The sequence below is a fragment of the Xenopus tropicalis genome, chromosome 8, assembly GCF_000004195.4.
Source record: "Xenopus tropicalis strain Nigerian chromosome 8, UCB_Xtro_10.0, whole genome shotgun sequence".
Classification (NCBI taxonomy): domain Eukaryota; kingdom Metazoa; phylum Chordata; class Amphibia; order Anura; family Pipidae; genus Xenopus; species Xenopus tropicalis.
In genome coordinates, this window is record NC_030684.2 from 121,248,118 (window position 1) to 121,265,817 (window position 17,700).

General features: G+C 38.8%; 1 protein-coding gene across 1 annotated transcript; it reads right to left on the reverse strand.

Annotated features, from left to right (window-relative positions):
* Positions 1–622: 622 nt before the first annotated feature.
* On the reverse strand, positions 623–13,453 carry tll2l (tolloid like 2 like [provisional]). Its single transcript, NM_001016661.2, is given in 13 exon segments — positions 623–913; positions 2,264–2,486; positions 2,614–2,732; positions 3,528–3,753; positions 3,978–4,093; positions 5,227–5,354; positions 6,363–6,444; positions 7,224–7,402; positions 8,684–8,801; positions 8,902–9,036; positions 9,756–9,824; positions 11,368–11,392; positions 13,357–13,453. Coding segments are annotated over 13 exon segments (1,503 nt in total). The 5' UTR covers positions 13,426–13,453; the 3' UTR covers positions 623–899.
* Between the last annotated feature and the right edge of the window lie 4,247 nt (positions 13,454–17,700).

Genomic DNA, 17,700 nt, shown 5'->3' on the forward strand with positions numbered 1-17,700 from the left:
AACTGGAGAGTTCCTAAACAAAAAGTCAAATAATAAAACACAAGTAAAAAATGATTGCAAATTGTTTCAGAATATTACTCTCTACAACATACTAAAGGTTACCTCAAAGGTGAACAACCCTTTATGTGATTATGATCATTGTGTATGTAAGTAAAATCATAGGCAGAAAGTGCCTTGGGCTATCTGTAGATAAAGTAATGAATTTAGAGGCAGCTTAAAAGAGTAATTCACTCAGCAGTTGGTGCCCCTCAGCTATTACCAATTGTTAAGCCACTTGTATTGTGGTCAGTTTTTGGAGGGCTAAATGATTAGGTGTGGTGTTAGAGCTCAGCGCCACTGTTGAGCTCTAACCCCGAATAGCACCACATAATACATTTTGGCCAATAGCCCTTGACACATCTTAGCACTTGATTAAGGGCTGTTGTTTCCAACATGTTAGGGCTGATTTACTCAATATCAAAATAAGGATTCGAACTGGGGTCCCAGCAATTCAATATTTTTATTGAACAAACAATGTTATTGGCACTCTATACCCAGCCTCCATTTTTATTCCCCTTCTGCTTTAAATTATGGGATGTCAGCCACTTTCAGGAGCTTCATTCACACACAGAGGCCATTTATGACACTTTAATTAAATAGTTTATTTACAACATATTTATACACACTAAAATATTCCAAAAAATGAAACATTAGCTTTGGTATCAATCGCTACCAGCAGGATTCACCCTACAGTAACAACGTGCAGTGCCTGCTGTCTAACTATTCTATCCCAACCCCTAGATACAACTTATTTACTATATGAACAGATGAGTTCCATTCTGAAGCCTTCACAAATCCAGGGAGTTCCCTTAGGTACTCATCTCAGTTGTGAAATATCCCTTTAATGAAACTCCTCTTCTTCAGTTGGCAGATACTGTGGAGATGATACCATATGTATTGGATTAAGCATGAGAAGTACAGACCCTTTACTCATTATTCTCTCTATCCCTTGATATCACCAGTAAATGACCAGTAACACCAGATTTATGAATTTGACTAAACCAACTATTTCTATCCACTAACCTGGGGCTAGTATTATGGGTAGGCAAGGTAGGCACGTGCCTAGGGCGCATTAGAGGGCAAGGGGGTTAGAGGCAAGTAAAGTATTAATGCCTTGGGTGACAATACTACTTGGCCCAGCTCTGCACTACATGAAAAAATATTTTCCATTATTGCAGGATGCTCTGGCAATCCTATCTCTTAGGGCTCTGGCACACGGGGAGATTAATCTCCCCGAGTTGCCTTCCCCTGCCATCCCACCGGCGACAATGTAAGTCGCCGGTGGGATGGCACACGGGGCGGCGAGATTTCGGGAAATCGCCGAAAAAGACTCGCGAGGCTTAGTAACTGGGATGCAGAGCAGATTTAGTAACTGGGACACAGTGCAGGTATAGTAACTAGAATGCAATGTAGGTAAAATAAGTAGGGTGCAATGTAGGTAAAATAAGTAGGGTGCAATGTAGATATAATAACTAGGGTGCAATGTACGTATAATAACTAGGGTGCAATGTGCGTATAGTAACTAGAGCGCAATGTAGGTATAGAAACTAGGGTGCAATGTAGGTATAGAAACTAGGGTGCAATGCAGGTATAGTAACTAGGGTGCAATGTAGGTATAGTAACTAAGCTGCAATGCAGGTATAGTAACTAGGGTGCAATGTAGATGTTATAACTATGGTGCAATGTACATATAGTTACTAGAGTGCAATGTAGGTATAGCAACTAGGGTGCAATGTAGGTATAGTAACTAAGCTGCAATGCAGGTATAGTAACTAGGGTGCAATGTAGGTATAGTAACTAAGCTGCAATGCAGGTATAGTAACTAGGGTGCAATGTAGATGTTATAACTATGGTGCAATGTACGTATAGTTACTAGAGTGGAATGTAGATATAGCAACTAGGGTGCAATGTAGGTATAGTAACTAGGGTGCAATGTAGGTATAGCAACAAGGGTGCAATGTAGGTATAGTAACTAAGCTGCAATGCAGGTATAGTAACTAGGGTGCAATGTAGGTATAGTAACTAGGGTGCAATGTAGGTATAGTAACTAGGGTGCAATGTAGGTATAGTATCTAGGGTGAATTATAGGTATAATAACTAAGGTGCAATGCAAGTATAATAACTAAGGTGCAATGCAAGTATAGAAACTGGGATACAAGTTGCATTGAGAAGCAGAACTGTGGCAACTACATGACCATATGATATAAAAGCCCAAAATACTCACTTAAAGTGTATGAAGCCTGGAACCCTTTCTTTTGAACGGAAATATCACTGCTAAACACCAAGAGCATGGATCTGCCTCTGGAAATCTGGTTTGGAACAGCAGTGTTCCCACATGCGCATCTCAGGATTGGAGCAGTGGTGTTGTACCCATCATAAATAGTAAGGCTGTCGTACATGCATAGGAGCCCATATTCCACGTCAATTTTATTAATCGTTAGTACAATCTGTAAAGGTGAGAGAGAGATATAAACAGAGACAGATATAGAGACAGATGTAGATAAAGTGACAGGCAGACACCAAGAAAAGCTACCAATAGGCATATAGATAGATATTTGCTTATATTACAGTTACCTTGAATCCTACAGGGGCATAAATAGACCATATGCAGGTGGTTAATGGTGGGTACGCAACAGGATATCCAGGAGAACTGAAGCTATTTGATTGGCTGGTGTAGGTTCCTCCACAGCTCACTAAACAAAATGCAACATTTATCAGTCATAGAAAAATAAAAGATTGACCTAGAATATATCAGTCAGTTGCCTATTTCTCAGATGTTTCCAGATTATTGGTTCTTGAAATGTAGAAATATTGATTTTTATAAATTATAAATAAGTAGGAAACTGTTTTATCTGCAAAGATGCAATTGCTTAAAGGATAAGTAAACCTTAAAAAAGCTTCAGATGCCCTTTCCCATTTCATTCCCAAGCAGAGCAATATTAGGACACTTCTCTGTTTTCCTTCTGAAGGTATATCTCTCTGACTGTACAGTTACAGGAACTGACAGCAGGTGGCGCTGGTGTTACAACATTCATTATATTGGCATTTAATAGCTCCCAAACTGAGTAAAATAAATAATGAATGTACCTATTGATTGCTGTATTAATTGAACAGGGGTTATTTACAGTTGTGAACTACAGTTTTAGTACACATTATACCCAATTGTATATATGGTCACCTATTTGGACAGAGAGATGTGTGCGCTTGTCATGCTACATAAATCCCTACATATATAAAAACTGAGTTGATGCTTATATGGAAAATGGCAGCATCCAATGCACCCAAGATGTGGCCCACCTCAATCTGCTCTGAAAGCAAGTGCATTAAGCAAAGGGGTTTGGGGGCACATTGGGGCAGCAGCAGCCCCACAAACGCCACTGACAAACCAAATCCATGATCGCCCAACTGGCTCTATTTGGCAGGTATAAATACTAATAACTTACATATAGGCATGGTATGTGTGGGTCCATTTAATAACGCAGACCTACCTGTGCTGTATGTAGCCTCAAAGCCAGTCATTGTATTGCCTTCATTGCTGACAAACTCCAAAAGCATCAGGTTAGATGAAGCTGTTATTGGAGGCAAAAGTAGGGACCCACACGCCTTGTCCAGCAGCACTGGATCTGATCTTGTGGCCCCATCGTAAATCTTCACGTAATCAGAAACACAGTTCTGAGAAGTTTGGAGACTGAATGCTATAAACTGGACTGAGACCTGGGAAAAAAATATAATGTTTAATATAGAGGTACTGTATAATTCATTTATGCTTTGTTTGCATATATCTCATATTTAATCTATCTGTGTGAATGCATTCTGCTGTTCTGATTGGCTGGTGCCTGGTTCTATCTCAGCCCATACAGCATTTTCTAACTCAGCTGATGAATTGTCTCCCAAAGAATGTATATTGCTCAGTCACAGATAAGATGCATTTTGCATACCTGGTTGGATGGGATTCGGATCAGCCAGACACAGTTTGCATTATCGGGGTATGCAGAGGGATAACTGGGGGAAAAGAGAGTCCCATTCACATCAGAGAGTAATGTGCTGCAGACATCTGATGAGAGGCAAAGACAGAGTCAATTATTTATACAGTATCACTCTTTATGAATATGTTTGACATTCTTGAAAGGAGTCTCTTGCTCACTGAGCAAAAGTCCTAGCTGGTTCAGATCATACTGGGGGTGGGGGAGAACACAGGGTGGTGAGGGCGCCACTTGGGTAACAGTAAAAAAAATGGTGGGGAAAAGGTAGATGGATTGTGCAACATAGATGGAAATGTAACTTTCTAACAATGAATAGGGTAATCAGCACAACCAAACACTTTGCTGTCTCCTGAATGCTAGGGTTTGGCATGGGGTTGATCGAGTAGACAAATTCTTGGGTGGGGCTGGGCATGACCCAGCTGTCTTGGTATATATCTTGGTACAAAATTAATGGTAGATGAAGTACTTAAAGATCGAGTTTAAGGATCTAGGAGCTAAGATTAAAGGAGAAGGAAAGGTATTTTGGCATTTTACTGCCAACAGATTAGCCATATTAGGGCCACCTAGAATGCTAACAGCCCTAGAAGCTCCCTCTGTTTGTTTAAGATAGCAGCTTCCATTTTAGCTTGGTCTCACATCTTCCATGCTACAGCTGTTGGTAGCTCAGATTACACATTCTGATGGGCGGGGGAGGGAATTCTTATAAATTGTTATGGGAGGGAGAGCAGGAGAGAAGAGAAAGCTGTGCAGACTCAGGCCCCAGGAATGAAGGATTTTACTGAGAGAGGAAGTCTGATACCAAATAATATGTTTACACAAAAGAAGACAAGAAATCCTGTGTTTCTTTTAATAGAGGACTCAGTGCAGCTTTTCTCTCTTCCCTTTAGCAGTGCTGAATTCATGAGTAGAGGTGGTGGGGGAGGGGAATGTATGTAGATGTACCCCCTGTTCTACTGTAAAATATCAGTAACTGAGATGTTCCCTGACTATATAAAACCAAAAGGCCACAGTTTGAATGGTTGTGGAACTCTGGGGTGAATTCTTATATTCTAATGTTATTCATTTTATAATACATGAGTTTTAATGATTCCTGTAAAACCAATGGCATCACCAAGCGCTGTTTATAAGGGCAGGTTATTCATGGTGATTGTATTTAGCAATAAGGTATGTTATGCTCATGTTTTAGGCATTGCATTTGTCTTACCACAATTATACAGCTTGTTGATTTTAGCGATATCCAGGTTGGTCAGACCATATCTCTGTCCGATCTGAATAGTAGGGTCAGGCTTGGTAATTAGGGTAGGTAGAAAGGGTGAAATAGAAAAGGCATTCCTGAAGGTGAAAAATTGATTATTTAGCATTGATTGGGCTATAATTCATTGGGTGACACAAGTTTTGGTTATTACTGTTCATAAGGGCACATTTGTATACAATACTATGATAATGATACTCATTGCCAAGTCGACAGTTAATTGGTTTGTGTGCAGGATAACCAGTCACTCAGTATCTGATTAGAGCTTGGTCAGAGAGCGGCCGGATAGGCTGGAAAATTAGTTTTCAGTAGCCTAAGACCACATCAGACCATGAATTCAGTCTTCTACCAACAGGCCACTATATTATCTGATCGCTGACCCGGAATCAAACAGCTGGTTAAGGCCACTACCCAGGAGACCAAATCAGGAAAAAATACACCAATGAGTAGATTGACCCATGTATGGTTGGCTTTGGCCATAGTGGTGCTGGGATCTGATAGTCTAATTCAATCAGGGGACACCAAAAATATGGTTGGTTCTACTTCCCCCTAGATAACATCTACCATACAATAAAAGGGAAAGGAGTACTAGTATCTTTTCTTTAAAAAAAAACACTGTGTAAATACATAGGCATATGAATCTATGGGTGCCATGTTTGCTCCAGAACTACAGGTAGTATCCCACAGCAATCAAACAGCAGGTAGCATTTGAAAGTAAACAGCTCATTGTCTGGTTGCTATGGGTTACTAGACTCTTAGCAAACGTCACTTTTATTATTATATTGCCCTGTTATTTAGAAACTGTAAGTGGCTGAGCCTATTTTTCATGGCAGTATCATTACCATCATTGCCTTCCCTTCCAACTGTAACTGTGGGGCTTATTTATCAACAGTGAGCAAATCTGCATATGGGCAGTAACCCATAGCAACCAATCAGCAATTGGCCAGCTGCAGGTAGAACAATGAATGCAACAATTTGGTTTCCATGGGTTACTGCCCATGGGCAAATTTATTGGTGATGAAATGAACTAACGATACACACAAATTCAGGTTTGTTGTATGAAAGCTACAAAGCTCTTGCATACTAACCTTGGATAATGCATCACCGAGTAATAGTCATAAGGGAGTCCCAGATTATTGGTCACCGCGATATCAAAGTTACCCAGAGAATCTTAAAGAAGAATTGAACATGTGAGTAATGTAATATAGATGCAGTCATAGCAAATCAGGAGTAAGAATAAAGAATATAGTCAGATTTATGTATGAGTTTAAAAAGTATTGTTGTGGATTTGGACATTACACACCCTGGTTTTATATTAAGGCGTAGAAATTTTGCTACCAGTTGAGCAACCCATCAGAAAAAAACATTTACTGGCCAGTGGTTTGAAAACAATCACCGGATTGGTCGCCATGGGTTACTAGACCTGGTCAAATTTGTCAGCTTTTATTGCATTACCCACTAAGTGCCCCTATTATGGAGACATTAACATAACCAACTGAGGAGTCAGCGACACAAATATAATTCCAGTAATACTTCTGGTCAAATGGATCATAACTAAAAAGGTCCTGTTGAAAAAAAAAAACATTGGGGCCAAGCCACCTCTTTAAAGTCACCCCCTGCATTAAAGTGGAGTGGATCGCTATGACAGGTAACATTAGACTGGAGTTTGGCAAGTGATAGTGATATTCCAAGGGAATTTACTATAAACCTAAATAGAAAATAATGTAAAATGATTCAGAGTGCTCCTCTGAGCACTTTTGCAATTTACATACATTCTCTATTTTAAGTTGTTCCTGACATATTTGCAGTTTTAGGCTGCTTATATGAGGCTTTTAGCCCAGGGGCTCTCTTTTACTGCTACTCTCTTTAAGGTTCCTAGATCTAGGGAACATTTTGCAACATTTGTTACATGTATTACAGTGCACACATGAGAAACATTGATAGATCACCTGGTAATATATTTTTCTTCACCACGTTGACATACTGATCCCGATCGGATCTAACATGCTCGTGTACAAATCCCAGAACGTGATTAAGCTCATGTTGAATAATCCCTTTGACCATGCAGCTTTGCTTTGACAGAGACACTTGCTGAACTCCACCACTCCTTCCAATGTAGGACCAACATCTAGAAACATCAGGAAACAGGTATATAGAAGCCCCTCCATGTGACACATTTGAATATTTTTCCATGCACATATAGCGATGTCAAATTAATTGTAATATATAGATGATTTGCTTGAAAAATGGTTTATTATATGTATACAAAATTGTAAGGTTTAAGGGGGGGGGATACAAGGGGCAATCCCGAGGAAGAGCTAATTATTCCCAACAAGGGAGTGTGTGTTGTTTTAATATACACAGACATGTAATAGGTGCAATCTTCTCCCCAGGAGAACCAATCAGTCAACAGGTAGCATTTACTAGTCTTCCTTTGAAAGGAAAAATCTGATCTATCTATCATCATCATCATCATCATCTCTCATATCTATCTATCTATCAACTGTCTGTCTATCTATGATCTCTCATATCTATGTATCAATTGATCTATCTATCTATCTATCTATCTATCTATCTATCATCTCGCATATCTATCTATCTATCGTCTGTCTATCCCTCTATCTATCTGTCTGTCTGTCTATATCTATCTATCTATCTATATCTGCCTATATCTATCTATAATTTCTGTCTGTCTGTCTGTCTATCCCTCTATCTATCCATCTATCTATCTATCTATCTATCTATTTATCTATCTGTCTGTCTATCTATATCTATATATCTATAATTTCTCATCTATATATCAATTGATCTATCTATCTATCTATTTATCTGTCTGTCTATCCCTCTATCTATCATCTATCTATCTATCTATGTATCTATCTATCTGTCTATCTATATCTATCTATATATCTATATCATCTATCTATCTATCATCATCATCATCTCTCATATCTATCTGTCTATCATCTGTCTGTCTATCTATATCTATCTATCTATCTATCTATCTATCATTTCTCATATCTATATATCAATGGATCTATCTATCTATCTATCTATCATCTATCTATCTATCTATCTATCTATCTATCTGTCTATCCCTCTATCTATCTATCTATTTATCTATCATCTATCTATCTATCTATCTATCTGTCTGTCTGTCTATCTATCTATCTATCTATCTATCTATCTATCTGTCTGTCTATCCCTCTATCTATTTATCTATCTATCTATCTATCATCTAACTATCTGTCTGTCTGTCTATCCCTCTATCTATCTATCTATCTATCTATCTATCATCATCTCTCATATCTTTCTGTCTATCTATATCTATCTATCTATCTATCTATCTATCTATAATTTCTCATATCTATCTATCTATCTATCTATCTATCTAAGAAGGATATCTCACCCATTTCCATTATTTATATTGATGACATTCTTCTCATTAGTCTTGGGAACAAAATCCACACAAGTCAGAGTTTCAAACTCCTGCATGGCGGCAGTTATCAGGGCGAGCTGGCTTTTAGCTATAAACAGGAAAAGAAAGATTGTACAAAATCGGCCTTTAACAAATATTGTGAATTCTACTTTAATTAAAACAAGCAGCGAGAGATATGACGCACTTACTGTAACCAGGGGACACAGTAAAAGGAACTGGGACTTTGCCATTACTGGATATGTCCCACTTGCAGTTATCACACTGTAAGGAACTGCGGACAACACGGATGGCTATGTCCCCCTGCAGCAAGAGCTGATCAATACCTGAAACCAACAATGGACACAATTACTTGCAACACAAGTCAACAGCTGCTAATGCTTTATATATAGGCAAACTGGGGTTTACTGACGTCTCCTACAGCAAGTGAAGCTGTTGGTAGCAATATATATCCCCATCTGACTATAATATATATCTATATTCCATAAAATGTATTTATTTATTTTTTGTTTGTTTCTTTTCTTTGCTAAGCTTTCTTGGTAATTCCACTAATTAACGTAAGTTGGGTTGCTACCTTTACCCCTGCCAAAAGCTGGTAGGGGGACGGGCGGCGATGTCATGATGTGGAGACGGTGACATCACAGGGATGGGGCTATGACATGGCAATTGGCAATTTTTAATGTTACTTTTTATTTCTTCTTTAGTCCGTCTTCATACTTCATATTTCTGTCTCTCATTCACACCACTGCCTGGTTGCTAAGGCAAACAAGACCCTAGCAACCAGACAGCTGCTAAAATTCCAAACTAGAGAGCTGCTAAACAAAAAGAGAAATGTCTGAAAAATTACAAAAAATTCAAAAAATGAAAACCAGTTGCAAATTGTCTCGGCATAGCAATGTACATCATGTACAAAGTTAATTTCAAGGTCAACAACCCCTTTAAGGGAAAAAACTTAAATAGGAGACTGGAGCCCAAGTGACCAGACTCCCATGGGAGAGGTACAACCAGTTGAACAGCGGTGGTCTATGGGATTTCTTTATCTTACCTTCATTGGATGCAATGATTTGGGTGAAAATATCAGCATCATTTGGTTTGTGTGTTTCTTGATGATCATCTGTTGATTTAAAAGAACAAATATAAATTGACTATTGTGTCTCGCACAAATTAAAACTAAGATAACTTCCTAAGCAAACACATAAAACAGTGCCGCTTCTGCTAACTTAGGGGTATATTTATCATGCTGTGTAAATAATGGAGTGAAACATTACTGGCGATGTTGCTCATAGCAGCCAATCAGATGCTTTGCTTTGGATTTCTAACTGGTGAAATCTGATTACTGATTGGATGCCTTGGGCAACATCACCAGTAATGCTTCACTCCACTTTTTACACAGCATGATAAATATTCCCCTTAAAGAACCAAAAATCAGATTTTTAAATCAGAATCAGAGCGCTATTGCCTTCTGGACAACAGATCTTATATCTGTATTCGGAAAAGCTTTTGGGCTTCTTTTGGCCTTTATCTGTTTGGTTGCTCTTGCACTGATGAGATCTAAAAAGTCTTTATTTATGACACTAGCTTCTTAAGATTTGCTTGTCCGGACTATCATCCAAATGTGCAGATTTATATACATATAGGTATGTGACCAGTTATTCAGAATGCTCGGGACCTGGGGTTTTCCGAATAAGGGATCTTTCCATAATTTGGATCTCCACAACTTAAGTCTGCTGAAAATCATTTAAATATTGAATAAACCCAATAGGCTTGTTTTGCCTCCAATAAGGAAATTAGAATTATTTGCTTATAATGGAGTCTATGGGAGATGGCCTTTCCATAATTCGGAACTTTCTGGATAAGGGATTCCATACCTGGATACTATAATATATCTGGGAACTAGCACTTATATTGCAGTGTCACCCACTGTAACCTACAGAACTGTATTTGCTTATTTGTATCTGTAAGTTACCCTCCCATATAGATTGTAAGCTCTACGGGGCAGGGACCTCCATCCTCTTGTGTCTTTGACTCTTAACTTATTGCAACTGTATCTTGTATGTATTTGTATATATTATTATACTTTGTATTTATCTATTATTATATTAATAACCCCCCTGTTTGTATTAATGTATTCTACTGTACAGCGCTGCCTATATAAGGATCGCTTTATAAATAAAGATATACATACAAATACAAATAACACATAATAATATGTGTAAAAGTTAATTGCACAATATCCAGATTTTGAGGCCCCAGGTTAATTGCTGGGATAATAGACAAGTTGGCTTGTGAATGTCAAACAATGGCAAATTAATTAATTTTTGTTTGTCAAACAAGCAGATTTTCTGCCTCGCTTGGCCATGCAGGGGGCTGTGCTTATCCTGATACAGCCCTGATACAGCCCTGCCCATCAGAATTTTTCCAGCAGCCATATACTTGTCAGGGAGACTTTGGCCCATAGACAGGCCAGTATTCTGCTGGTTCTGGAAGTCCTCAGAAAATATTGCAGATTTAGAATTGAAATCCTAGCAATGACCACAACCCCGGGGATTCACTTGCTAATGTACTTTGTTTAACCTCCTCAAATCAGCAACCTAACAATGGCTACAAGATAAACAGGCAAATGCAGTAACAATAAGCATTAAATGCACTCTGCTTACCGCTCTCCAGAGGCTTTTCTAACGTCTGCAAGAAGAAGATTTGGTTTTAAATGGATGTACACAGGTAGCAGTATGTCAAGGTTTTTAAAACAATTAATATAAGTGTATGAATATATATTACTATATGATGTTCCAGTAAAAATAATCAGTTTTATGAGATTATATTCTTATATAGAAAAAATATAGAACGTACATAGCAGGGCAACATGCAATTGTAATCCAAATTTTCAGAAGAGAAAGATTTTTTCCCCCATTTTTTTTAGCCTTGAATATAAACTGTAATCTGGTTGTCAGGATCAGTGACTCGGGTAAAAATACTTATTAATTGTGAGGTTACATTTTCCCTGTTATTCTTTCTATTTAGAGTCTCTCTGCTTTATCTTTCTAGACTGCCATTAAAACCACTGGAAAGGGTAAGAGGGCCCTAACAAACAGGTAACAGTTTGAACTCCAGTCAGGCAGCAAGGATAGAGCCCTGTTGTGGCCTGCATCCCCTATCTAGTGTGACTTATTGATGCACAAGTAAGAGGATAGGTAGGTGGTGGTAGGGGGACTTCTATGTGCCCCCCACCCCTTATGAATATAGCACTGACTAATAGAACTCAGTGGCCTATGGCAATTATTCAAGGGAAAAGGCTGTGTCTCAGAGGTAATAAATAAGGGTGAAGACACACGGAGCTACTAGTAGCAGCTACTTGTCGTGGCTACTTAAATAGACAATGCTGATCATTTACTGATAATTGTCTCTACGTGTGTTTTAGCAGAGGCAATTCTCAGTATTGTCTATGGCAGAGTATTTTCTGGTGCTTAGCAGCCATGAAAAAGTAGCTGCTACTAGTAGCTCTGTGTGTCTTCACCCCCCTGACATACTACACAACTGTGGCTACTGTGCCGACCCATCACATGGATACAAACATCGTGCTGCAGGAATTCTTGCCCCTATTGCGCCAGTCTCTAATACAGTGAGAAGACTGTATATCTTCCAAATATTCTCATAGAGATTATCGTTTTTTTTATAATAAACTATAAGATAGCAAACTCCTATGATGTCCTTCCTATCAGGGGGGTTTAAATCATGTGTAATGGTCAACACCTACTTTAAACCCTCAGAAGGTGAGCTGATTATGGGGTAACCCATTAAAATGAAGACTGAAGCAAAATCTTTCCTGAATGTAAATATATTTATCTCTATCACTAAGGGGCACATTTACTAACCCACGAACGGGCCGAATGCGTCCGATTGCGTTTTATTCGTAATGATCGGTATTTTGCGATTTTTTCGGAAAATTGTCGCGACTTTTTCGTTACTAATACAATTTGTGCAAAAAAACGCGAGTTTTTCGTAGCCATTCCGAAAGTTGCGCAAAATCTGGTGATTTTTCATAGCGTTAAAACTTGCGCGAAACGTCGCACCTTTTAAGTTTTAACGCTACGAAAAAGGCGCTACTTTTCGCGCAACATTCAGAATGGCTACGAAAAACTCACGTTTTTTTCGCGCAAATCGTATTGGTAACGAAAAAGTCGCGACAATTTCCGAAAAGTCGTAAAGACGCCGAAAAAATCACAAAAAATACGAAAAAGTCGCAAAATGTTCGTTTTCAAATCGGAATTTTTCCAATTCGGTTCTGATTCGTGTCTTAGTAAATGTGCCCCTTAGTGTGTGTAAAAAAAATAGTAGGGGGGTGCTTATCAAACCAAAATGAACAGTAAGCCAAATGGACTGCTCCCCAAAGGACTTTTATTATTTTTATTATAACAATAGACTGATGCCATATATAATGAGAAGGTATAGTTTATTACAGCAACACTTTTGCCCCAGCTGGCAGTCTGAAGAAGGTCAGGACTGAAACATTGCAGCACTGAACCAACATCTTTTACTTTATAATTAGCTCATCTAATAATAATAAGAATAATAGCATCCCATTCATCTCTATGAATCTTTTCACATCAATCAAAAAGAATTACAGAAAGCATTAATCTCCTACTTACGGTTAAGGGTAAACTCGTGGCATACGTCACTAGGCAAATTATAATGTAACTGTAGGTCCTCCAGGCCATCTCTGTTGAATTCTGCATTTGCTTCAGTTCTTTATTAGGTTAAGGATTTATTTTACCTTGAGTGTGCTGTGCTAGCCTTATATCAAAGGATGGCTCTATAAACTGACCAATCAGTGCTAAGAAGAAGGGTTATGGTAGTAGAAAGACAGGGAAAGCTGGAAGGGCAGTTTATTACCATATTGTTTCTATAAGAATACTATTTTCCTTTGTAATGTTGTTAACATTCCTTGGGATTTTCCGCTAACATGTCATCAATAAAACAACACACAAAATAATCAGTGTCATTAGATCAAAGTGGTGTACTTTGCCATATCTCTCCAGGTCTACACAGACAGAATTCTAAAGTTCCAAAGTAATCGGGCAATTCCTGTGCTGATCACTTATACAATGGATATGCAAATAGAGTAAAAATATCAGTTCTGCTGTACAAGAATCTCCTGACACTGTAATCTCCTGATACTTTACAGAAGGTGGTACATCATGCTTTAAAATACTTCCTTGATCCTTACACTTAATTATAGGTTACCGTATCCCATACATTGTGCTGCATCCCATACAACACTGCATATAAAACTCAAATGACACAGGGGACTGAATTCATTAAACACAGCAATCTATGGATTCATTTTACTGTGCATTTGGGAGTTAATCTTTTACATTTCTTAGGCACAATTAGCCATTGTCCTGTATTGCTTATAGAGGTCATTTATGACCCCGGGGGGAGCAAGTTGAGAGCAATTGTCCAGTGCAGTTGCTATATTTTTTTCCCACCATGCAGTGTCCTCAACTTTTTCATTGGATGGGCTACGGGTGGGCAATATTGGGAGAATCCAAGCTAATTCGATCGTTTGGCCCCGGGGCCAAGCGATCAAATTATAATGACGGGTATAGGCAAAGTCGGTCCAGGGACCTCAGCAACGAGCCGATGTGGTCCCTGATCCGACTAGATTTTTTAACCTGCCCAATCGATATCTGGCCAGATATCAGGCCAGATATCGGTCGGGCAGGCCCGTCGGTAGTGCCCATACATGGGCCAATTAGCTGCAAACCGGTGTAAGGGACCGATAGCGGCAGCTAGAATCGGCCTGTGTATGGGGACCTTTAGAATGAAGGGATGCAATTCATGATATATGGCAACCAGTATCATTTCATGATGTGACTGGAATCTAATACCTGTAAAATAGCGTAAAAGCTCCTATGAGTAAATCATACTATGCAACTTTAAAACGTGACTGTATTTATTGTGCACTGGGTTATTAACATTGCTATTTTAAACCTTATAGCCAAAGGGTAATTCTGACACCCCTTCGAAATATGAAATATCTTCAGTTGGTGAGTACCAAGCATTGCACCAGTGAAAGAACTATTTGTTGTGAGAACATTTTTATTTTTATGGGCAACTTCTAATATGGTGCAAAGGTCAATGATTTTTTGGAGGATTTTGGAGCAGTGAAAATATGTTCTCTTAACTGATGTATCATGCCTTACCTATCTGCAAATATGATATACAAGTCTTGGTTTGGAGGTTTTGTCCATTTCAGATATATGATCATTTTCAGATGGCTGTTGAAGTAAGCTATTTCATAAGAAAACTATCTCAAAAAACATTTTTTACATATTCATGTGGGAGTAACAAATGTTAGTTTCCCTACTACTGCAGAGTCTTCTTCTAATTTAAAAAAAAAAAAACTAGGTATTTTGATTTTACTGCTATACATACTAGAATTCAGTTACAATCCATCTTGGGAGAATGTTGTTGGCCCTATCCTGTCCTATCCAAAGTCCACACAACAAACTCCACCATTTATTTGTTTTAAGAGTTTGTGAGACTACATAAAAATGTCATTAGGTCCCGTTTTAAACTGTGCACACTGTGATCTCCTCAAATTAGCCCAGGTCTCTGCCGCTCGGTGGATTCCCATACAAATACAGTGCTAAGGCACTAGGGAGTTGGAGGAGGCACCGCCCACAATGCTGCAGGTAGTAAGGACAGGACTCACCTGCACCTCCTGACAATGCACTCTGCTCCTCCTATCAGATTTTCAATCCAACATATAGAGCAGAGCACATCTTTTCCCCAGGGCACAACCACTTGTTAGATGAGGACTAATGGACATGCCCTTGCATTCTTTAGCACAGGGGTTCCCAACCCGCTGGCCTGCAGGATGCTCTGCTTGGAGTAAAACTGCATTTTTTATGTTTCCAAAAATACAAGAAATTCAAAATTGAATTGATAAGTCTGCCCCATAGTGCTATCTCCACTGGCATATTTCCCATCTGCACTATGTTGTGAGCGCATTGACAGCCATGGCATCAGTCTGTCAGCACACATAGGGTGGAATTTGGCTCAAAGAGTACATAAAAGACAAGGTGACTGATATCCCAAAAGCCTTGGCTATCGGCCCCTTAAGGTGGCCACCCACGTGGCGATTTTCGATCTTTTGTGTGACCGATCTTTCCAATCCCCCACTAACGTTCAGGGCTGAAACGGCAGATATGGAGGTAGAAACAATAGGATTTCTACCTCCTTCTGCCGATTCAGCCCTGAAGGCAGATTTTGCTCAGGCGCCTTCTATGGAGCCCGATCAAAATCTTTTAACCCGCCCGATCGGAGAGTCGTCCGATATCAGCAGCCTGCTGCGATATCGGTCGCCTCACCGACTTGCCATACACGCACATAATATTGTACAAAACGAGGTTTCGTACGATATTATCGGTGCGTGTATGGCCAGCTTTAGTGTGCACCATAGCAAAGTTTTTTTGTACCTGATATATTTTTTCCTCAGGGAGCGGAAAGGTCTGTGGTTGGTGCACCTGGACTACCTATTCAACTTGGTGAGCGCACTCATCCTGGTTACCTGTGCCACATTTTTCTTGGGTATCAGTCAGTGCCTGCCTTATATCCTGAATCTGGTTTGGAGGATGCCAAGAGAACACTACCCATCATAATGAAGAATAATGGCCCATTTTTCATGGTCTGGACATCAAATTCCAGTAAAAAAAAAACCTTAACAACCCAACATATGACATTCTTGACAATGCCATGCTTATTTGCACAGTATTTATCATATGATCACTACAGTAATATGAGACTACAGTAGTCACTGTCATTAGTCACTACAAACAGGGGGAACCCAAACAAAAATATCTAGAAAAAATATCCAAAATGAAACAACATCCAGTTCCAAATATGTGTAACTAAGATTTCCCTATAACAAAAGCCAATTTTATGTGGCTGTAATATTAAATCTATTTCTCCTATTTTCCTATTGTATTCCTTTTTTTGTATGGAGATGGCACTGCTTTTACTCTATTTTTTCAACCACTAATGCTCTCACACAGGACAGTGACCGTGGAAGGGGATTGAGCACCTCTACACTTGTGCCCTGGCCTGCAAAGGAGTCTACTCACTCTATACCCATATTTAAAAACAAAGTCACCCCTTTATACATAGAAAATAGATCTGTGGGTATGTTTTACTCTGGAATAAATGTTTCTTCAGTTCAATAAAAGGAGAAACAACAATAAAAATATAGATTTTTTTTTAAGAATAAAAGAGTAAACCACCGATTCTGTCTGAAATATCCAACTCCCTATATCCTATCTATACATTTTTCCTTTGCACTTCACAAAACTTAGGTAAAGGTGAGAAGTTCACATTTGGGTGTACATGAAATACCACACACATACTATACACAATTAGCACTTGTAATACCTCAAGGCCCTTGCATTGAATGTGCTAATTACCTACCATAGCCCAGGCCCCAAGGCTTTACAATCAATTAGCATAGCTAACAGACACTTCTGTGCTACATTTCTAAAAGCCAAATGATACTGCCACATCCAATAGCAGAACTAAAAGGTACTTGGCCCTACAAAAAAATGGGTTTACAGAAAACAGAATTTTTTCATTCTGATTTGAAAGCGGCCTGATATATTTTACCAATGACACCAAAAAGTAAACATGATATTGTTTTAAAGGGGTTAACTTTTAGTATGTTATAGAATGTCCTATTCCTTGCAACTGGTTTTCATTATTTATTTTTTAAAGTTTTTGAAGTATTTGCCTCCTTCTTCTGACTCTTTCCAGCTTTTAAATGAGGGTCTGTAAGGCTACAATCTTATAGTTATTGTTACTCTTTCTTACTTATCTTCCTATGCAGGCCCTCTTCTATTCATATTGCCATCTCTCATTCACGCCACTTACTGGTTGCTAGGGTAAATAAGACCAGATAGCTGCTAAAATACCAAACTGGAGAGCTGCTAAAAAATCTT